General features: G+C 40.9%; 1 protein-coding gene across 1 annotated transcript in view; it reads right to left on the bottom strand.

Annotated features, from left to right (window-relative positions):
• The window catches only part of CUL5 (cullin 5), a 28,250-nt gene extending 5,715 nt beyond the window's left edge, over positions 1-22,535 (bottom strand). Inside the window, exons 1-13 of the mRNA XM_065730068.1 lie at positions 22,239-22,535; positions 16,382-16,491; positions 14,779-14,878; positions 13,372-13,548; positions 10,462-10,603; positions 9,698-9,843; positions 9,541-9,621; positions 8,288-8,381; positions 5,013-5,143; positions 4,316-4,423; positions 3,690-3,754; positions 1,060-1,192; positions 429-560 (exon numbers count right to left, since the gene is read on the bottom strand). Of these exons, the coding sequence (XP_065586140.1) occupies positions 429-560; positions 1,060-1,192; positions 3,690-3,754; positions 4,316-4,423; positions 5,013-5,143; positions 8,288-8,381; positions 9,541-9,621; positions 9,698-9,843; positions 10,462-10,603; positions 13,372-13,548; positions 14,779-14,878; positions 16,382-16,491; positions 22,239-22,262 (1,443 nt within the window). The 5' untranslated portion in view covers positions 22,263-22,535. The remainder of the gene's footprint in view (positions 1-428; positions 561-1,059; positions 1,193-3,689; positions 3,755-4,315; positions 4,424-5,012; positions 5,144-8,287; positions 8,382-9,540; positions 9,622-9,697; positions 9,844-10,461; positions 10,604-13,371; positions 13,549-14,778; positions 14,879-16,381; positions 16,492-22,238) is intronic.
• Between the last annotated feature and the right edge of the window lie 208 nt (positions 22,536-22,743).

The following is a 22,743-nucleotide window of genomic DNA, read 5'->3' as shown; positions in this document are numbered from 1 at the left end:
GTAATCCATGTGCTGAAGAACACATGCATGCATTAAGGAACAAATGAATGGAGGCATTCAAATAATATTCTAATTTACATAAAATTTCACAATTAGACCACCTGTCTCAAATTATTTATATGCCTGAACAACAAGCACACTGCATTTCGCTCATTTGCATAGGGAAAATACGGAGCCTACAGATACATGGAATATTTTCAAGCTATGATTATCACTATTCGGATCAACATTTCTCTTAGAAATAGAGCTCAGCTGTTTTACTTTCACAAAGTTTCATAAGAAAATGGAAGTGTAAGATGATCTGCATACCTTGCAATTAAAAATAGAACTTGATGAAGCATGGAATGGGAACTGAAGAGTTTAACAGAAAGAATTAATACCACATGCAACAGGAACAGCCAAGTAAAGGAAGACAACATGCTACTTACTCGGAGCCACTCCACCATGTTCTCCTCAATTTCACTATCAGCTGATATATCTAATATCAGGCGTCTTGTTAAGTGAGCTTTGTGATATCTCATGAAAACATCTTTATTCTGTACGTATTTAAGTACCAAAAGCTGTCAAAAGAAGATTTTAATATATTTACTTGCACCACCAGACAAGTCTTAAAATGCTCATCTAATGCCACTGTACACTAAGAAGTAGCACAAAGCCACCTGAGGGTGACTTGAGAGGAGCTGTGCTATGCCATCACAGCCATCAGCTATTTGTCTTCTATAACACCACACCTTCAAGTTGTTCATCAGTCAGCTGTCAGGAACTCCTCTTACATCAGAGAAGACATGAATGTGAAGAAGTACCCTGTACTGTTTTCCATACTAACAGTGTGAAATAAGCAATGCTTCAGCATATTAATTTAGTGAGGACAACAAACAGATATAAACTCCACGTGGCTAATAAGATACAAACACACATGCATCACGATCTAGAACTCCCTTTCCTACTGCTGTACTTCACATAACTATTTTTGAAGATCAATGCCCTGACCCACATAAGGAAACACACCAACCAAATTCATTCTTCAGACTGATCAAGGAGAAGAAAGCAAGAACATACCACTTCTTTAAGCTTGGCTTCAATTTCTTCAGAGGTTAATTTTTTGCTTAGTGGTGTTTTTCTTAGCAACATGTCACAGTAATTAGCAAGAAGCTCAGGGCATTTGGATTCAGGCTGTGTTTTCAGTCCAACACTAAAGAAAGAAATAACATATCTTCAAACTGAAGAGAATCCTGTAATTGCAGAGCAGTCACGCTGCAAACAAGACAGGCCAAGCATTCCCTTTGGCAGGGGTATTAGCAGAACACGGGAATTCAACACTAATGAAAACTTAGGGACAATTCCCTTTTCTTCTTGGAAGAATAAATACTAATAAGCAATCTCAGACAGCTTCTGCAGCTTGATCATTCCAACTGCTTTTCATTTTAGAACGCTGTAAGCACAATTACATTCAAACTGTAGTTTTAATCAAATAAATATTGTATGGAAGTGAATATTCCAGTAAAGAATTAACGATACCATAGCAAAATATCTCACTAATTGGTACGGCCTCTAGACAGTTCTCAGGAACAACTTCCTGCAGTGCATGTTACAGAAGGCAAAACCTGACACACCTATCACGTAGCAACACAATCAAATTATTTCTTAAGAGGCAGAAACAGCAGTCTAACAGCAGGGAGATTAAACACAGTTTGTAGCTGAACAAGAAGATGCTACAGTAGACAGACTGAGGTTCTTCAAAAGGCCTTTGATCACAAGGTGACATTCTGAACCTGTATCTACTGTTGAAAAACACTGTGTTGACGATCAATATCCCTGTTCCTAATGTCAGGTGGCACCAACTTGATATCTAGTCTCAAATTGTTAGGGCCAACATTCTCTGTAATAGATCTTCCTGGAAACATAAAGGCACTGAGCAAGACTACAGCCATGGGGATGCTCAGCAATCCAGTGCTCTTGCTCATTCTCTCACCCTTTCTTATCATCTACAGTAGATGAATGCTGAAAGAGACGGTACACGTAGGCAGCTTGAAAGAGCTTGGGAAAAATGCTTAACAGAGGACCACTGCCATCACAGTGGTCACCAAGAGATCACTAGGCAAGTTAGCTTTTACGAGTCAAATACAGGCACTGATTCGCATACTCCCTCGGGAAATTTAAACAACAGCACAGACAGAAATAACTCCACCTTGCCTACATCTTTAAAAAGTATGCAAAGCAGGGATCCAGTCTGTTGTGAAGGCGTTCTTCCAGTAACAAAACCAGCAAGGCTAATCCCCGTCCCAGCTTACTATCACTCCAAGAGCAAACAGTGTTAAGAACCATGCCATCTAGACACAGCCTTGGGCATCCCTGCTTGAGCAGGGGTTGGGCTAGAGGTATCCAGAGCTCCCTGCCAACCTCAACCATTCTGTGACTGTGAACAAAAATACTGAACAGACTTTGATACCTACACTGCTCCCAACTCACAGACGCCAAATAAACTGAGTTGTACAGTTTCATTATGTCTTTCCCCTAGGAAAGGGACAAACTGATGACTATTTACCAGGAAAAATGAGACATATGATAAACTGGATATAAGAAAAAAAACCAGGCTTTATCCACAGCAACAGAAGTGCAGACAATCATTTCAATGTGTACAACTGCCTTGTGAGATAGCAGACTTACTGTATCTGTGGTTCCTAGGAAGAGTAGACTGGCTTGCCACAGAATGCACATTATTTTGTGCACCCTGTAAATGGTCCATAAAACAGACGCTCATTTTTTAAGGAAACCCTAGCAAATAAATGAAAAGCACCTCCAAAACTTGCATTTGCTTTTTTTTTTTGGTAAATAATCTCGAAGGCAGAAACAGAATGCAGTGACTCACACTCCAGCCAACAAGAGATCACTATGGATCCACATCTCCCGTTGCCTGGCTTTTCCAAAGTAGGAACTTGCTCTTTCAGTCTTCTGCTGTTTCTTTTATCCACCCATGCTCCTATTTTCACAAGATTTCATAGACGTGTGTGCTTCAGCTAACTTCAGTAAGATAGGACAAACTGGTTTAGTTGTAGCTGCCAGCCCAGCCACGTAAGCTTTGGTTCTGAAGTAAGTCAGATTACAAACTACACAGAAGCAATCCCAACCACACAGATTTCTACTCAAGCAGCACACCATACGTTAAATGCTATAATCTGACTGATTTTTATCTCCTCCAGGCTGAGCTAGCAGAGTAGCCGCCATCAGCAAACTTTTTCTTCTCAAGTGCACAAGTCAGTTTAATCATCTACTGAAAGCTGTTTAAGCTAACCTGGTTAACTTTGCACTGCAACCAAGAGAGAAAACCCACACAGGTTACACTTGCATCAGAGGAGATGGCTGTGTTCCCAGCACTCTGCCAGCTCAGTTTTTTGGAAGCAATAATCCAGGAAGGTGTAATCAAATTCAACTAACGAATTTGTTACTCTACTACAAAACAAGAGATTACAATTACAACAAACAAAGGTGTTTGAATAAGCTGCTATTCACTGATCTGCTGCCACGCGAATTGCATTCTCAGCAGGCCCTGATAACCAATCTGAAATTCCATAATGTAAGAACACAAGGCACTTTTAAATGCAGTGTTACCTCCTAAAGATATTTCAAAACAGAAGCTCTGCCTTGAACAATTTAATAACCTGACTCACATTAAAGTTTATATCACTTACCCCTTTTGCTTCAATGGCAATTCAAGTTTAAATATTGTAGCATCATTCACAACTGCTTTGTATGCCTAAAATAAATGAATACAGATAATTAGTGCTTCCACTTCTACTTAAAGTTACACCTGCCTTTTTAGGTTACCACAGGAAGAAATTAATTTAGTTGTTCTATTAGTTCAAAGATTACAGATTTGATTTTCAATATAGGAGTCCAAATCCTACGACTCAGTTTTTCATTAACCGATGTTTTACATTTTCCTCCTTTCTCTTAACGTGCCACTTTAAGTAACAACTTAAAGGGAAAGAATGACATGGAACGGGTTGCGTATCTCAAATCATATGACTACACCCAAACACAATCAATTCTAAACATATCACTGAATCACCACTAAAATTTAAAGGAGCTCAAAAATAGATCCTCTTTAATCTACAATATTTCAAAGCTATGCACAATCACAAAAATTCAAAACGAATCAATTGTTAATAAGTTACACCAACTTTTAGTCCACAGAGTTAGAGTATAGCAGCTTCCAGATTTACCAGTGCAAGGCACAAGGATTTCAAAGACATCATTATATCATTTCCAACACTCCTTAAAAAGCTGAAAACAAGCAATGAGAAGAAACACATACCTTATCTCTTGCAGTAAGAAATCTTGGATCATCCTGAAAAGCTTCTTTAACCAGTTTACTAAATCGATTAAATAGTGTAAGCAATTGCTCTACGTACTTCTCAGAGTCCTAAAGTTAGAGGCAAAAATCAAATTAAAATAAACAGATTTCACAGGGGTTAGCGTGAGCTTACATATCATTCCCCAATGCTATCAGTGTAGTCTCCCCAGGCCTCCAAGACTACAAGGAGCATTTTATTTTCATTCCTGTACCTAAGAGTTTTACAACATGGAAGCCTTGACAAAGACTTCCAGGCTAATGTCACCTATATACAAAAATAAATCTAAGTTTTAAATACTGTATAATACCATCCAAATGAAAAAAAAAAAAGTTTTCAAAGACTAACAAAATGACTGCTACAAATACCCAGGCTTCCTAGATCCAAAGGAAAAGATAAGAAGCTGGAAAATTATGCCTATTTAATCCTAGCGTATAATTAAGTATCCTGTGCACTTCATCTATAACCTTTTATTTGCTACAGATTTACTACTTAAAGCAATGATTGAAAATGTAAGGAGTAAAAAAAAAAATAAGGATATTGCAAAGTTTTATGCTTAGACCAAGAATCTTCACAAATTATTTCCACTCACGTATGACCTACAGTTACAGCATTCAACTTCTGTGAGCTTTGTTTGTTTTTTAACAGCAATACACTTACAGTAGTAATAGTTTCAGCAGCTGCTACCATATCTGCAAGTCCAGCACTAACAATATGTTCTTCCAAGTCTTTCAGCATGGGCTCTATCCCATTTGGAACTTTATCCATCAACGAAAACATTAAATGCAACTCTGAAAGATACAAATACTGATAAATTCACTGGCCAAAAACTTTTCTTAAAAAAGTAACAGAAACAAAAGATAGAGGTGCTGCATTTCTACATAGGGATATTTCAAGTAGGAAACTGACTGCATAAGGAATGCATCATTCCATTAACCTATTAATCTATAGCTTTGAAGACTGCTGGGTCTGAACCCACAAGGATATTCTTCTACAGTTGAAAAGAAATATCTGCTGTAAGGTAATACCTGCTTATGCACCTAATATCACCAAATTGAATTAACAAAAAAAAAAAAGTGAGCAGCAATTTTGATTAAATCCAGGTTCTCAGTATAAATGCCTCAACCCTCTGGCAAAAATGGACCTCTTCCAGTTGGAATTCTACAAGAGTTTGTGTATTAAATCATATAGATTCAAGACTTTTATTTCAATATTAAAGCCAAACAGAGCTCTCTTTGTACAACTTCCAGTATGATTTACCATGTTTCATCTGAGTGTACTGAAGTCTGATGAAACAGTAACGAAGCAGGACAAATAAAACTTTTTCCTTTCTTTTTCCCCAAAGAGTTCTTCTGAAAGTTACCAGTTCCAAACTTAAAAAACTCCTGCAGTTAATTTTCTTTTTGAAGTTATTTCAACATTACAAAAAAAATTAATACATACTGAGCCAGCAAAAATCCCTCCCAGAAAGGTGGCCACAGCAAAACAGTTAAGATAATTCTAGAGAGGCCACAGCAAGTCACACTAAACACAGCAAAATTCTCTGCTTAATGAAGGTCACAAAGCGGTTGTGGATCTGAACCTTTTCAGATGGAAAAAAATGAGAGATTTGCTTAGTTTCTCAATGTTACATCTGCTGTAAAGAAAGCCAGAAGTCAGAGGCTCTCCATGTTTTCTTCTCCACAATACTTCTGTCAGCAACATCTGCAAAATCCTATCACCAGAAGATGAAGTGTTCTAACTTCTGTATCCCAACGACTGCTGTAGAACCAAACAGGAAAGCCAAAAGCCTCTCAGAACATCACAGCACAAATTAAGGAGCAAAAACCACCAACAACCTTCCAGAGGAGCTTGCACCGCAACTAGAGACAACTGAGAATGGGCCAACCAACAGGACTTCAGAAAGTCAGAAAGCAGGACAAAAGTAAGTCACAAGTACCCAGAGCAATTCAGATGTGCTGGAGGTGGTGGTGACACTGTACTACACAGGGTAAATCCAAAAAGCTCACTCAACTTTCATTTGATCTTTTCATCTGCATTGCAAAACAAGGTGGGAGCAGGGAAGAGACACAGGAGAAGAAAAGGGTGGGAAGGAAAAGATATATCAAAGGGCACAACATCTGCTTCTGTAAGATACTGATGATATGAATAAGCTGGAGGGTTATTCATCAGTGGTCTCTTGTAACAGCATGTCTGAGGAAGACTTCAGAGCCTTCAAAGGCAGATTTCAAATCCAGAAGACAAAGGAACGTTTTAATGAAGCACCTCTCAGAACGCATGCATTATGAAAACAAAAGGTAAAAGAATACACTGCAGTTACTGGAGGCAAGGAAACAACCTGCATAAAATTTAGGCCTCCCATCCCTAATTCTATAAGCAAACAAAAAGACACTAAGGTGATTCTGAAGTGTTTGCAAGTCATGACACCTTTGATAGTTTATAGGCATTATGTTATAGACATAATGTGTTGCTTCCTTTGCTGGGCATCTAAATATCAAATACTTAATGTAACAGAGCATTTTATAGCAGTGCCCAGCTCACAGCCACAAACCCAGCTCCTCTGTGTCCAATGGTATTCAATGAAGATAAAAAATAAGAAGTTCTTAGAGGCAATTAACATCAGAAAGACACATGCACAAGTGAGTACACAGCAAAGGATACTAACAGACATATGTATATACTACTACATACAGTTCTAGTCTTTGAAAGTTTAATTGTCTGCACCTGCATGCTTCACTAAAGCATTTTAAACAGTGTAACAGGTCTAGGAAAAAAAAAAAAAAAGAAAAGAGAGGTGCTTGAGCTCTTATACAGCAAACATAAACAGAAATACTTTGTAACCAAGCAGTATCACGGAGCAGAGGCAGCCAAAAGGAAAGAGGACTGTGGGAAAACTTCAACAAGTCCCTAAAGAAAAATGCTCTGGATACTGTAGATGAAATCTTCCAGAGCTCTTCATTTAGATAAACCTCCAGCATCCTCGCAGACACTGTAACCTACACTCACATGAAACTGGTGGCTTTCTAGATTTAGCTCCGGATTACTGCCAGAAATCATGCTGCTACACAAGCAGATTGGTACCACATAGTTTTGAGGGCAAATATCCTCTGAAATGCTACCTTACCTGCACTGTTTTAAGTTAGAAAGAAACAGTTTTCACATTTGCATAGAAGTGAAAACATCCTATAGATATAAAAAAAACATTCACTGTCTGCAGGATACTGAGCCTTCAAAAAAGTAACTACCATGTGATTTTGGCCTGATTTACAACATTTTAATGACATCTAATAATCTGATTAGCCTATTTCATTTTATCATACAGGATGAATTCAAAACTTCTGAATGCTAACCTCCCACTTTCTGGCAGCAGAGCTACAGAGCCTTTTCAAAACTTCAAAAGGCACAGAGCTAACTTGCAGTTTGGTTCACTGACCTATTGGTCCTGCAACAATAACCAGAGTAAGTACATCTCTGCTTCGCAGAAAAAAAGCTTTGAAAAGAGATGTTTCACTTTTTTGGGGTGGGGGAGGGGGGGTGGTAAAGCAGCATGACACTATACATCTGAAATACTCAAATCAAGAAATGACAACATGTGCAAAATTAGTCAGTCAATGTGGAGGAAATAAGTCACAAGAAAAATAAGGAAAATAATTATAAATGAAATTAAATAAACACAGATTTAAGCATCTGTTTAATTCAAGATAAGAGCTATTTGGTCATTCAGGTTAGGTTCTGTACACACGAATCTCAGGAGCGATATTAAAGAAAACACCAATAACAATCATTTCTGTGGGATCAAGTTCCTCACATGGAGTAACGTTCCATCCATGGATCACTGCCACTATCTATTAAAAACAGTCATTCAATCTACCAGCAGATCTATTTTTATGCAGCAGCGCTGAGTTCACCCCGCACTGTTCTGAAGCTTCACTTACTTTCTGTTTCATTTCGTTTGATCATGCCTTGGCATTCAGCTAAAATGGTCTCTTTAAAAGATGTCACCAGGGCATTGACGCAGCACTCCATCAGCTGAAATGTATTAAACACAGCATTAGCTCATTCAGCCCTACAAGTCTGATCAGTCTCAAGTTTCCTGGGACACAAAATCTAGACTGTCCTCAACACGTATACAGTATAAGATCAAGTAATTCATTAACTCACAGAAGTAGCTGTACTTTTAAGAAGCCTATACATGAAATCACATTTCTTTAAAATGCATGGGTCAGTAAATGTGATAAGAACACTTCTGAGCTAGTAACCAGCTTAATATTTCTACTGCCTTTTTCCTCTCAAGGGAGCTATCACTTCTGGAACACCAACTACCCTACTTAGTTTCCAAGTATACATCCAAGAGCTAAGAATAGTTCTCATTCCAGCATACCCTATTTGGTCCAGACTGGGTGGCTTGAACAAGACACTACAGCCAGATCTAGTGCAGAAACTGCCAGTACACATCCAGCCCACTTCTCCTTTGTCAGCCTCTTCACACAAGTTACAAGTTTATATATATATTGCTATGCAAATTGAATGATTTACAGCTTAACACGAGACATAAAATAAATTCTGATCAACAGCAGCAAATTCAGATTTAAAGGGTACTTCTTGAAAATAACCTGTTTCCTGAACTGATTCCAACATAGGCAATTATGAACTACTCACTGCAGTTAAATCTTCCTCCAGAGCCTGAACTGTGTAAAATATTGCTCAACTGGGGGAAAAGGGTCACAAGCATGCCACACTTAAATGGCCATATTTCAGCCTGAGAGGAAATCTAGAACAGTTTTAATGAAATTTTCATTGCTATTTCTGATTGCAGTGAACAGAAACACTGTCAGGTACTCTACACAAGTTGTGAGGTTCCTGTTGTGCACTAGGCTGCAGTACTCATTTTCAAACATCCTCACCCACTGTTAAGCATAGGAAAAAAAATAAAAGCCCAATTCAAAGAGCAAAAATACATTTGAATGAAAACCTGCTCTTTTACTTGAACTTTAATCTACAGTTACTATTAAAACATCTGTAGAAATCATAAATTACCAGGTTATAAAGTAGTACAAATTTTCACAAGGAAAGAATAGAATGGATAATTTTTAATTACAGCTTACTGCACTGTAACAAATGACAACTCCTGGTTAATAATAATATGTAAAGAATGGAATATGGCAACTCCTCTACACGCTGTACTTACAGCTTCCACAGAGTTGCATTCACGTCTTGTTTCTAAGTATCGTAGTGCTCTTTTCTCTTCTTCCTTTAGTTTAGCATCTGCCTGTGCGGAAGTACAACAGCCATCATTTTAAGCAGCAACATTTCCAGAGCAAAATTATAATGGAATTTTTACTTACATATTTCATATAATTCTGTACACCATTTTGTTGTAAATAAGAAGGAGCTTGTGTTCTATAAAACCTCTCCGTTGAATCCAAATACGCCTTTTCAAAATTATCTCGATAAATCTGAAGTTTATCTTCAGGATTAGAACAAAGGTTAACTGCAAAGAGAAAGTCTAAACTTAATTCCTGGAAATTCATGTGGCTAACAATAAACAAATGTCTCTCATTAAAGTAAGTTTCACATTAAAAGGTTGCAGTGAACAATTTGATGTACCCTGCAAATGTCCTCTGAATTCGAGGTAACCAACTGTTCCACCTCTGCTCCAAAAAGACTTAAATTAACTGCAGGCAACCAGAAGAACAGGCTGCAAAGCTTTGAGGAAAAGGCAGGTAACAGCAAAATGGCACAGAGGTTTTGTTTTGCAGAGAAGAAAAAGAGTGGAAGTCTTAGATGCAGCCTTCCTAGTGCTTCTTCAAACTGGCTGAAGAATCAGAAACAGTATGGAAAGAAGCACAGGTGTAAGGTTACTTCTGCAACCTTGAAACATCAAGAAATTTGCTCCTTAAAAATACTTTTTTTTAAACAGAAAATGATATTTAGCAAAATCACATAGAAGTTAAAGACACTTTGAACATAATTTAATTGGAATCACATATCAATAACAACAAAATCCAGAAAATGCTGAGATGATCATTCCAACTTCTACAATGCTACAATGAAAATCTGTTTACTTCAGTAAGGAAGCAAGAGAGATCAATGTCTGTGCAAGACATACCGTATGATTCTCGAACTCCAATAACGAGCTGAGAGTCAAAAGCTTCTCCTAGTCTTTCAGCATGAACCAGCTTCATTGCACTGTCCTGAAGTCTATTTTTTATATTTGAAAATATGGATTCATTCCATGTATCTAGCATGAGCTGCATATCAGGAAAAAAAATAAAAACGCTGTCAGAAAGGTATATGCAGATCTAATTTTTTTACAAAGAAAAACAAAATAACAGGATCAGAATAAAGCAAATGATAATGCAGTTTTCAGATTACGTAAGTACCTTAGAACTTGCTCTCCGTGTGACAGAGGTAGTATTTCGTTTATACTTTAAGCATACTTTATGAAACTGGACAGCTAGGGGATGCAGTGATCATTTGATTCAGATATTATATCTTTCTGTATTATTTCTGCACTATTCAGTCATTCCTTGTTATTTCTGTATCCTACAATTATCGATAACCAACCAAATAACATCTCCAGCCATGGGATGTACCAGGACTTGCAATACCAGGGGTACCTCTGTGTCAGACACATTCGAGCAGTCTCACATTGAGGCAGTCTCAGCCTCAGCAACAACTACAACTCAACACAACACTTACATAAAGGAAAAAAAAAGATGTTCTTGGATTGCATTTCTCTAACAGGAAAGTTCAACATGCAAGCAAAGCATATTCATCACATATCTTCAAACATGGCAGTAACCACTCGATGCTCTTTCAGCACAACAATCATCAGTCTACATCAGCAGTGGAAAGGAGGTTCAAATTGTAAAACATACAGATTTAAACAGCTCCACAGCTAAACAGCTGAGTTTAGGAAACTTGATGGTGCTGTAAGACAAAGTGAGTGGTGAGATGATATGGTCCTCCATTCTTGCTTTGTACCTTTTAAACACAGCAAGCACCTGATAAAAGCTGGTATCCTCTTCAGAGTTACATTTTTATTCTAAACTCTCAACTTTCTCTATTTCAGCTGAACTTCGATTTCAATTTTCCATCTGTATTGTTCAAAACATTGTGATGTTTTAAAAGCAAAGCTTTATTTGATTATGCTTCCTCAATTACTTTTTCATTATCATTGTTAATATGCACGTTACAGTTACACTGTATGATTACAGAATGGGTTTACAAGAGCTGAAATGAGTAACAAATGGGAGAATAAAACAAAATGTCAGCCAACATCAAAGGCACATCACAATTTCATCATGGTCAAGCTATTTTTATACATCATGGATAAAAAAATTAATGTAATGGAGATATCTGAATCAAAATATGCATATCATTTTGTGTGTATATAAAGAACTTCCCAGGCACAGGGCAAGTTTTCAGAGGTGCTTTTTAGCAACTTAGGGAAATTAATGCCAGGTGATCAATTTCATCAGTAACTATGAAATAATAAGATAGTTTGGAGACTGGATTTTGATGACTCCATCATGAGATGGTCCCAACTGAACTGCATGTGAGAGAGGAACATCATTTTCAGTCGTGAACAATATCTGAATTGTCAGTCACTGGTATTTTCTCATTATGTCCCCTGCTCCACCTTGCTTTTTCCTTCTTCTCTTAGTCTCCTGCCTTCTGCACACAGCAGAGTTCAAGTCTGCCACATCTTGGAGAGCCTACTAAGATCACATGCTTTCTCCAAAAAAGGTGACTTGAGGTGGTGCTATCTCTCTCTGCTGCTGTTCCCACTTCTTCTAAAGGGACAGCAGATTACATGTCACAAAGGGAACTTGGAAAAAAACAAGTCACCCTAAGTAGCCCATTTGAAATCGTTTATTTTTTCTGTTCATATCAGGAAAGTTAAAATTATCTTCAATGCCAAATGAGAGACTGCTAAAGAAACTGTATTTCACTATCTATTCTTTCTGTGATGCAAAAGGATAATAAATGATATTAAACTGAAGAACTTGACAGTGATATGATATTAAACTGAACACTCTACAGGCTGATTAGCTTTGTTTTTCTGGTAGCAAAAGATTAATGCAATTTCAAGGACCTTTATTTATGGGACTCAAAATATTAAGAGCTCACAACCCCTAGACATTGTTTACCATTTTGATTTAGAGCCAGAGAATGGTTTGTGTTGGAAGCGACCTTAAAGGCAATCTAGTTCCTGCCATGGGCAAGGACACCCTCCATCAGACTAGGTTGCTAGAAGTCCCACCCAACCCAGCCTTGATTGCCTTCAGGGATGGGGCATCCACAGCTCTCTGGGCAGCCTGTGCTTCCCAACATGTAATCTAAATCTCCCTCTTTTTAGTTTCAAGCCATTACTCCTCAATTGCTCACCACATTCCCCGACCTCTTCAGCATGAATCAAGACATGAAATAAGAAGATTTTACACATACAAAACCTTCACTGATATGACTGACAGCTTGTAGGAAATACGGGAAACTTTGAGATCAACAGCCATATTTAACTTGAGATGACAGCGTTCATCTTTAAAGCACAGACGTGGCCCAGTTAAGATCCTGCCCAAGGGAAGTAAACTAGGAGTAGAATTAATAATCTGCTTGTGTAAATAGAGGTGAGTATAATATACAAGTAAAACGTATGCAGGCATAGAAAGAGTAGGGGTGAGTTTACAATTGCCTAGGATTTAAATTAAAAAAAAAATGTATTACATACAAAATTAATAAATTAATCAAACAAAAACATAAAAAACCCTAAAAAACTGCTTTAATTGCTTGAATAAAACTGTTGGCAGCCAAAGCAAAACTAGAGTTAAGTTGCCATGGAGATTTAAAAAAAGAACAAAAACAAAAGTTGCACACTTGTTTTGACCCTCACAGTGATACATCCTCTAACATCCTTGGTGCAAGCTCGCTCACCTCCAGCTGCAGAGCACCTTTCCTACCCTTACCCAAGGCAGAACAGAGCGTGCATCAGAACTCTTTAATGCCTACCACTTACCTTTCGGACAATACTGTCTTCTACATTAGATTTCTTGTTGCTGCCCTGCTTGCCCATTAAAGTAATCTCTAACTGACAGAACGGCTTGGGCAAAATATCACACTGCGTGAAGAACTTGCGCCACTCCACTATGTACGCTTTCAGTAAAGCTGTATCATCTTGGTGACTCAGCACTCTCTGGAGAAGGGGCAAGAAGAGGAGGTAATTCATAAACAACAACAAAAAAAGAGATTGACTTTGCTTGTACCAAAAATACAAAATAAAAAGCTACAGCAGAACATCTACATACATAAGTGCCAGTTAGCTTAGAGCAGTGGTTATCAACCCACAGCAGATGGACCTTTTCTAAACGGTAAAAGGCAACAGCAAAGAAGTTGTCAGTATGTTTCCAACTGCACTGCTTTTTGTTAAGCCATGTGCAAGCCAAAAAAAACTTGAAACCTTTCATCTTAAAGGCCTGTACTAGCACAACTACAAAAAGGCACAAACCTGTAAGATCTGTGTCATATTATGCAGAGTGGTACAGTTTAATTTGATGCATCTAATAGCTTTTCATTAGGCCCTAATAGCTAGTTAACACGTAGGTGTTAGTAATGCCTGGGAGCACTGCACAATGGCTGTTGTAAGGCCTAAAATGATGCCTCTAGAACAGCCAACACAGACCATACTGAAGGCCCCAGCTCAGCACAGCACTTATGCATGCATGCTAGAAAGCTGAAGGAACTGAAATAAAAACATCACTACATATACAAGACCTCAAGCATAAGAAATTGTTTTCCTCTGAACAAAGCCACAGTGGTATAAACCTAAAGAATGATTTTAAAGTCATTTTTCTTCTTCATAAACCCTTATCAAGTAATTTATTAAAGAAGTAATACTAAAATAGATTTAAAAAAATCCTGGTACACCTTCTGCTACACATTTTAAAAACAGAAGTTTCCTCTGAATCTACTGATGACTTGAACCATTTGTGGGGAGTCCATAAAACTAGACAACAAATCTTGCTGAGCCAACAGAACACATGTTTCTAATATGCCATACATTTGACGTATTTTAAAGCACACCACTGAAGCCAGACAAAAAGTATTTTCCAGACAGTAATTTCTTATAGTAAAATTTTGCCTCAAGAAATGTTCAAGTGGAAGAAGATTCCATAAGTACTGCTGGACAAACAAAAATAGTGCTTTAAAAACAACAACACTGCCTACAATGAAACAGTGAGGCACAGCAAATGCTGAAGGCTGTCTTCTGCTTGTCAACAGAAGGTCACGTAGCAATTACAACCTCCAGAATATCACAGCATTTCAGACAAAAAAAGAAATACGTTTAGATCCAAAGAAAGTCAGAATTGTTTGGTCATTTTTTTCTAATAAAACGAACAGAAGTCGTGAAATATTAAGAACTTACTGCTTGTGCTTGTTTAATAAAATCAAGGATGTCTTCCTTCAGAGCCTGATGGATTTTCGCTGGGCCTTTGTCATCCCACAGGCAAACTGCATGCACGTCTCTAGAAAACAGTTTATCCACCTTTTAGTAACAACCACTCAGACTTTAATCCTCTAATGTACAAGGCTGAAACAGCCATAATTTCAGCATATATAAGAAAAATAATACACATTTTGTTTATCTCTTAAAAAAAAAAAAAGTGGTTAGATAGCAGTAACAAACAAGAAAATGTGTTTGGAAAAGAAACTGAAGCTTTAAGAAAGCACAGACAGCAGTAACAGCAACCTGACCAGGAAAGGATTATGACAAAGAAGGAGGTTTAGACAACACGTAGAAATCAATTCTGCTTTCACTATCTATCAGTAATCCCACTGCATTAAGGACAACTTTTTAAAGCCTTTCTTTGACAAAGATGGAAATAACATGCCAAACTCAGCCCAGATCCATCCTACAGTACTCTAAGATGCAGCATTCACTCAAAGTTTCACAATCCATGCACTACAACATTCTCCCACTGCAAGGCAAACCAGCCTTGATTGTGAGAAACTTGAGAAATTCAAAACTAATGCAGAATTACTGAACGAATTATTACAAAAATGAAAGCAATGACTCAGGACTGAATTTGTAACTTAACTATGACATGTTTCTGGCAACTACTATGGCAGTGACATCATGAGATATTAAAAATCATTACATGATAAACTACCTTCCCATTTGGTTGGCAGAAAAGCGTGACAGGTGCAGCAAGATGGCTCTAAAGAGAACCACTGCACTGTTCTTACTGAAAAGAGTAATAAAGATGCAGTTTGGAAGACAAGTCATTTCAAATTAAAGAAACTGCAGCGAGTGGTTTTAAAAAGCAGAAGAAGCAGCCTTAAGCAACTGAAGTATTTGAGGGAAAATAATTCCATGTTGAGATAAAGATGACTGTAAAACATACATATCAGAAGTTTATTTAAGTCACTCCCCCACTATGCTGACAAAGGTGACAAGGTGCATTTTAATGAGGAAAATCAGCACCAAACAGGAAGTAAATTCAGGATTTTAGGAGGAGGAAAACAGCAACGTTTTTACCTTTAAAGAGCAATCCTCTTCTCTTAGATTTTTAGAAAGTACAGTAATGCAAACAACATCTGAAAAATGTTGTATGTGGTATTAAATTATTCAAACCATACCAGTTAATCTGCGCTATCCTTTTATTTCAGTAGCATTTTTAAGTTACTTCAGAAGAAAGACATTTACATTGGAATAATGAACTGCCCCCAAAGAACGCACTGCCCAGGTAGCAAACAGCAGTATCTCTCTAACAAAAGCTTTGTGGGCAGGTGGAAAGCTTCTTTACTATGATCAGCTGGAGGCAAAGCTCTGCTGGTCCTCCTCCACCTTATCTGCAAAGGTTTGAACCTCAGAAAAACAGTACTTCTATTCTGAAGTAGGCACACCCAGTAAAGCATAAGCTAGTGCTTTTGTTCTGTGTGCTCCCACAAAGTCTGGGGTCTGACTTCTCTGTCGGTAGAACCACGAACGTCCCTATTCCAGAGAAGGATGCTGAAGAAGTACTTACGAGAACAGATCAAACCACTGCTGTTTCGTGACGGACTCCTGACGAAGAAGCTTCAGAACGATAGGGCGCATGAAATCCCATTTGTCTTCAAACTGAAGCGAACCTTTATTCTAAAAGGAACAAAACAACGTCCTGTTAGTAAAATAATTTATTATTAGGAATTACTTGTAAGGACTGTAGTTTCCATGGTTTGCATAAAAAACCTGAATGACACCTTCCTGTCAGAGGTGTCTCAGGTAACCTGGTGTTTGAGCAACAACCCCACAGCTCAACAAAGCTAGCCAACTTCTTCCTTAATGCACAGCACTAGTTACAGTACAGCACGTTCTGGAAAACGCCCTTCACCTGTTAGTGTGGAGATGCACGGACAACGTGAACGCCGCTCAGCCGCAGCGCTCCAGCCAACGTCCACAGCAGCCAGGAGGCACAGCTGCAAACCTGGCTGCAATAGATGACTGCAGCCAGCAAGGCAGTGAGGAACCAGGAGCAGTACCTGGGGTGCTGCCACAAACCTTCTTCTCTACTGTGCATTTGGCACAAGCAGCAGAGAGGAGTGAAGCAGAGGAATGTAGGAGCTGTTGCACCACAGACCCCTTCCTATGGGTTAACCATCCAGGGCAGTTAGCCAGCATTACAGCTGGTGCCATTAAGAACAATTCCAATTATGCCAAAAAATCTAATCCCAGGTGAATTTTTTCACACTCACTATACCATGAAAGAGGAAAGCTAAAGAAACCAAGAGCTCCCACCATCATTCTGGTTGTGCCAAATAAATCTCACCCACTGTAGTACACAGGCAGACTGCCATTACTGGAAAAACAGAACAAAACCACTTTAGGAGAGAAACAAGTTTTACTGCACACACTGTAAACCCATTTGCTTACTAATCCACATTTTAAAAAGAAAATCTGCAATTAAAAAGATGAGTTAACTGGGAGCTGTGACAGGAGACTGTTGATTATCTCCACTGCTAAGTTTGCCTTTGAACAGATCATCATCTTGGCTGGTCATGCTACGTTTGACACAGTTCACTTCAAACACAGTAAATAATACAGCCTAACTATTTGAAATTCTGACAAGAGCACTGCTCTGCCACTAGCAGCTCTTCAGATAAATAAGCACAAGCAGTTTGTTGCGTGCTCAAAACCAGCCCCTTCTGAATAACTTGTACTTTTAAATTTCCAGGTACACTTGTTGTTTAATATTCAGAATAAGCAGTTTGGTACCTGTACCCCCTGCAGCTCCCATGTCTCAGCTTTACATGATAAAGACACAAAAGGCACCACAGTAACTCTAGCAGCAGCACCATCTCTGCACTGCAACGGCTACACAACGTAGGTCCCAAGGAAACAGCCCCTGCCTGACTTCAGAGTCCTTTCTATGTGTAAGAAAAATCTTGCTCATGGCTTGTAAAATTCAGAGAGATGGTCTTGCCCATTGGTACCTTCCTCTGTATTTAAAAAAAAAAAAAAAAAAGTAACTTGAATGCTTTATCTTTGAACACCCAAGAAAACACGCTTCCCCAGATAGGCCTGGCTCTGCAATTCCCTCTCAAACTTTGATGGCTTTCTCCCATCTCTATTCCTAAGAAAGTGATTAGACTGTTCTGGCTGACATTTCTGTTCCCAGTCCCAATTTGAGGGTTAAAAAACTTGAAAGATGAGCTCTTGTAGAGTTCTAAATTCCAGACAGTATCAAATGAATAAAACCAACTTCCTTCAAAGTTTCCCTTTGGAGTGAAACTTCAGAGCAGACCCCACATGTTTTCTGATACGAGGTAAAAACCCTGTTCTGCAACTCAGCCCTGAACACAACAGAAAATAAAAGAAAATGAACATTCTATCCATGTCAGTGTTTCACTGTAAAACACGGAAGAAGCAAACACGCATTTGCAAGAAGCAGTATTTGTGAGACTTGCACTCCAATATCCTGGTACACACTAAGAATCAGAGAGTGGTTTGTGTTGGAAGGGACCTCAAAGATCACCCAGTTCCAAGCCCAGCATGGACAGGGACACCCCCACTACACCAGGCTGCTCACAGCCCCATCCAGCCTGGCCACAGCCTGGAGCCACACAGCCAAGGGAAGGTAAGCAGGAAGGCAAGCAGCACACCTAACTAAAGTTACTCCACGCACCTCTCTGAAAGCACAAATGAGGACTGATGGCCAAAGTCTGACTAAGCAACCACTCCTGGAGTTTAAAATTTAATGCTGCAAAAAAACATCTCCACTTGTAAAATACTCTGTGCTTCAGAAGACACTTTACTAAACATGCTCATAGAGATTTAAAGTTCCATTTTAACACAACTTCACTTGAAACATAAATAACATCCCTATTATACCGCAGTATATACTACAACTTTACTCTTCCTATTCCTCTCCTCAATGAACAAACACCCAAATGCAACATGTCACAATGGCGGGCAAAAAACCTCCCAGACTGTGTTGGCAGATATTACATGGAGTTAGTAAAATAACACAAGGAATGCAAACAGAATGGTTGCACTAACAGTTCTGACTGGGGCCCTACCACATAACATGGAATTGCAACCAAGGCGAAGAGAAGCACAGCAGGAGCAGGCACTGAGATGCTGTGAGAGCCTGAATAAACGCAAGCACACCAGGAGCTGGCCCAGGGATCAGGAGTGAGGCTCCCAGGGCGGGCAGGTCCCAGCTGCCTCTGTGCTGCTGCCCCTCTGTACTCTGAAACACTCACCCTGCCCTTTTTACTGTGTACACTCAATATTTTAGGCTACATGCAGTCGCAGTGCTGACCTCCATCAGATGCACTGCACAGTACTGTGAAAAAGCAGCACCCTCTGTCACTGAGCACATTTCAATATGTCTGTGCTTTTACTACTGAGCTGCTTTCAGACACCATGTATAATGGCTAATTCAAAAGGGATGAGGTAGGAAAGATGAGGTCCTATAGCCTACAGTAAGAGGAGAATTTGCACTGGAACAGGTTGCCCAGAGAGGCTGCGGACGCCCCATCCCTGGAGGGGCTGAAGGCCAGGCTGGATGTGGCTCTGGGCAGCCTGCTCTACTGACTGGCAACCCTGCCCATGGCAGGAGGGTTGAAACTCAGTGAGCTCTGAGGTCCTTCTCAACTCAGGCCATTCTACACTTCTGTGATTCACATTCCAACTCATCTCTGTGACTAGCAGCTCTAAAAATCAGTGAAATGATCATAGCAAAGTTAGCAGGCAAAGCAGAACAACAGCCACAGGGAAAGCTCTGCATCATAACTAACTGGAACGCAGCATTCACCACAAGCTGCTCTAATTGGAAATAGGCAGGACAAACTTAACATATCTGAAAATATTTTAAGTTGAAGAACTAAAGAATTCCAGAATGTTTCCAGCTTTAAGTGACAGAGGTGTAAGACCCATAAAACACAGCTGAAACAAAAGAAAGGCAGAACACAGTTCTCACTTCACTGAAGGCTATGGCAAATCCGCTACTTCCTCTGCTGCTTCCCTGCTAACACCAGGCTCACACTGCAGTCAACTTGCTTGCACCAGCTCCTGCATCTGCTGCCACCTCCAGCAGCTCCAATAAGCCTCACAGAAGCATCAAGACCTGCTCACGTGGGTGCAGCTACAGGTTTCCTTTGTGCTGTGCTAAGCTGAGCAGCTCTGTTCCAGGAGCTGCAAAGAAACCAGTGTGCTTTCACATCGCGAATCGTCACCACGAAGCCAACAGCTGGCACTCCAACACAGCCCCTGAAAAATTCATTTACCTTTTACAATTACAAAAAACTGCACCAGTGCAGAAGTGACGCCCTGTGAAGCGATGAGAGGCTGTGAGGTATTGATTCAGTCAGGATTCATTACTAGAAGAAAGGAATATTTCACTTTGCTTTCTCAACTGTGAACAAGGCTGAGAGGAGATGGGGAAAAATAGAAAACTCTCAGTTCCTGTTTATCTAGCAAAACCAAGACCCGCCTCAACCTGACATGACTTTGATTTTATGGCAGGGTTTTGTTCTTCTGTCTTTAATACAGAAAAACCTTATATGTCTTTACTATGCAAAGAACACTTTTTTTTTTTTTCCCTAAACATGAAGGCAGAATTGCATTTCAAAATCCAGTAAGGCTAAGGCACTGTCAATTGGCAAAAACCTGGTATCAACAGCTCACTGCCCTGGGAGCGCACTGAGCACCAGAGCCGCGGAACAAAAGCCCTTATCTAGCCACAATTATCTTATTGGTTTAGTGTGTCATTATGAACAAAGCCAAATCACTGTATGACCTTCTCTTTCACGAGGTAGCAGTCATAGTCCACTGTCTTTAGAAAACTCCCTCATTAGTAAGATGTATGGCTTAAAAAGTACTCCAGGTATTCCAGACACCTACGTAGCATTTTCCCTGAAACACACTGCACGTGTCTTTCTGTCCATTTAAAATGCTAATGATTTAAAGGCCAACTGCAGAGACACCACTAGACCAACAAAACAGCTTCAGATCAGTGAGAGCCATCTCACAACAGCAAGGCCTTTGACTCTATCTGAACTTACTGTACACTTATTCTTTCAAAACAGCTGAAGAGGAAAGCTGACAGATCCCACAGGCCTGTTTCTTCTAGTTACTATGAGCTGAACAGCCGTGTCCCGTGAGAGCACACATTGGCCTTTCCAGAGACCCTCAGTATGCAAAGCAGCAGACTGATACAATAACGAGGCAAACTGTCTGAGCTTGTCTGAGCTCTAAAACCACGCTCCCCTAAAGAAATCCCATTTTCTGTCAGTAGTTGTAAGTGGGACATAAAGCTTTTCTACAACAGTCCTAAATTCTTTCATTTCAGATCTTTAGTTCAGTCTTACCTGCTTGAATATCTAGATAACCAGTCACAGGGGAAAAGAGAGAACTGAATAAACATTCATTTTAATTAGATGTCATTTCCATAAAATATATATATGTGAGTGCGCGTGTATGTGTTTTTTATAAGTGAATTCTTTTTTTGATAGAAGGAAGACTCAAGGCTATTGACCATTTCTTCTCACTGAGTGTCTCAGAAGAGCTTCAGGGCAAAGCCATACATCCAGGATAGGTCAGGCTTCTGAAATGCAAGCAGCACCTCTACAGAACTGTACTGAAGCATAATACATAGAGCTAGCTACACATATACTTCTAAATATACATTTATTCAATACTACTAACTGCTACAAGTAGCCAAACCTGGCAACCACATGAAGGCCTTGCACCCCAAGCAGGCCAAAAACTCAGAAAGGCACCAGGAGCAGCTGTGCAGGGCAGGCTGGCTCTCTCTTAAGATACCAGGAGTAGTTGTGCAGGGCAGGCCGGCTCTGGACATGCTGGCACAGCCCTGGAGGCCACAGAGGGCCGTGTCCCCACACACAGCGCACAGCTCAGGAGGTGCAGCCCCGGGCTGGCACGGCCTGTCACAGCAAAAACTTCTGTGCGAACTTGGTGCAGTCAGCGGTGACTGACATCTGCCACCAAACACCGGGAAAGCGCCTGCGAGCATCTGACCCCTCAGCAGAGCCGATTAAAGGCCTCGAGGAGTTCTCCCTTCGCAGAACAGCGCAGTTGGCAAACGAGAAAACGCCAGAACGCGCAGGCAAGCCGGACGGCCACACCTGCTCGCGGCGAAGGCATTCCCCAACTCTTTGTTCAACTCCAAACTCTTTTTCCACACGGTGGGGTTCCCCGAAATAAACAAAGGGCCGCCCCGCTCCGGCAGCACGGCGGGCACAGCCGGCAGCAGGAGGCCGCGGCCCGGCCGGGCCCCACGCAGAGCCCGGCAGCGCACAGCCGAGCCCGGGCCCGGGCCGCCTCTCCGCCCGCGGCCTGGCCTGGCCTGCCCGGTCCCCGCGCGCGGGCCCCTCTCTCACCTTTAGGAGATTAGACGTCGCCATGATCCCCCCCCCCCTCGCGGGGCCTCCCCGCCGACGGCGGCTCCTCTCTCTCCCCAGGCTCGGCTCGGCTCTCCCTCGGCCGCCGCCGCTTTACATGGCCGCGGGCCGCCCGCCCGCCCGGCCCGACCCGCGGCGGCGGCAGCAGTAGCGGCGGCCGCGGCTCCGCGTTCCCCTGCCCGGGGGCGAGGCCGGCACCGCGCTCCGCGGCTGGCTCCTCCGCACGCAGCCGCCCCTCAGAGCCTCATGGCGGCGTCCGCCCAGGAGGCGCTCGGCAGCAGCGCCGGCTCCATGGAAGGGGCCGGCCCACATGATGCGGCGCCGCCGAGCCGGCCCCGCCGCCGAGCGCGCAGGGAGGCCCGGGCGGGAGCTCCGCCTGCAGCGCCCCCTGGCGGCCGCCGCCGCCCCCCCCCGACCCGGAGGCGCTGGCGGCGGTGGTCGCTGCTCCCGGCGCGGCCTTTTGACTTCGCGGTTCGGCTGCTCG

This window comes from Cyrtonyx montezumae, unplaced genomic scaffold (genome assembly GCF_038088225.1).
Source record: "Cyrtonyx montezumae isolate F1298 unplaced genomic scaffold, pur_monq_1.0 scaffold_12, whole genome shotgun sequence".
NCBI classification, from domain to species: domain Eukaryota; kingdom Metazoa; phylum Chordata; class Aves; order Galliformes; family Odontophoridae; genus Cyrtonyx; species Cyrtonyx montezumae.
The sequence above is the reverse complement of the archived record's forward strand: the minus strand, read 5'-3'. Positions and strand labels throughout refer to the sequence as shown.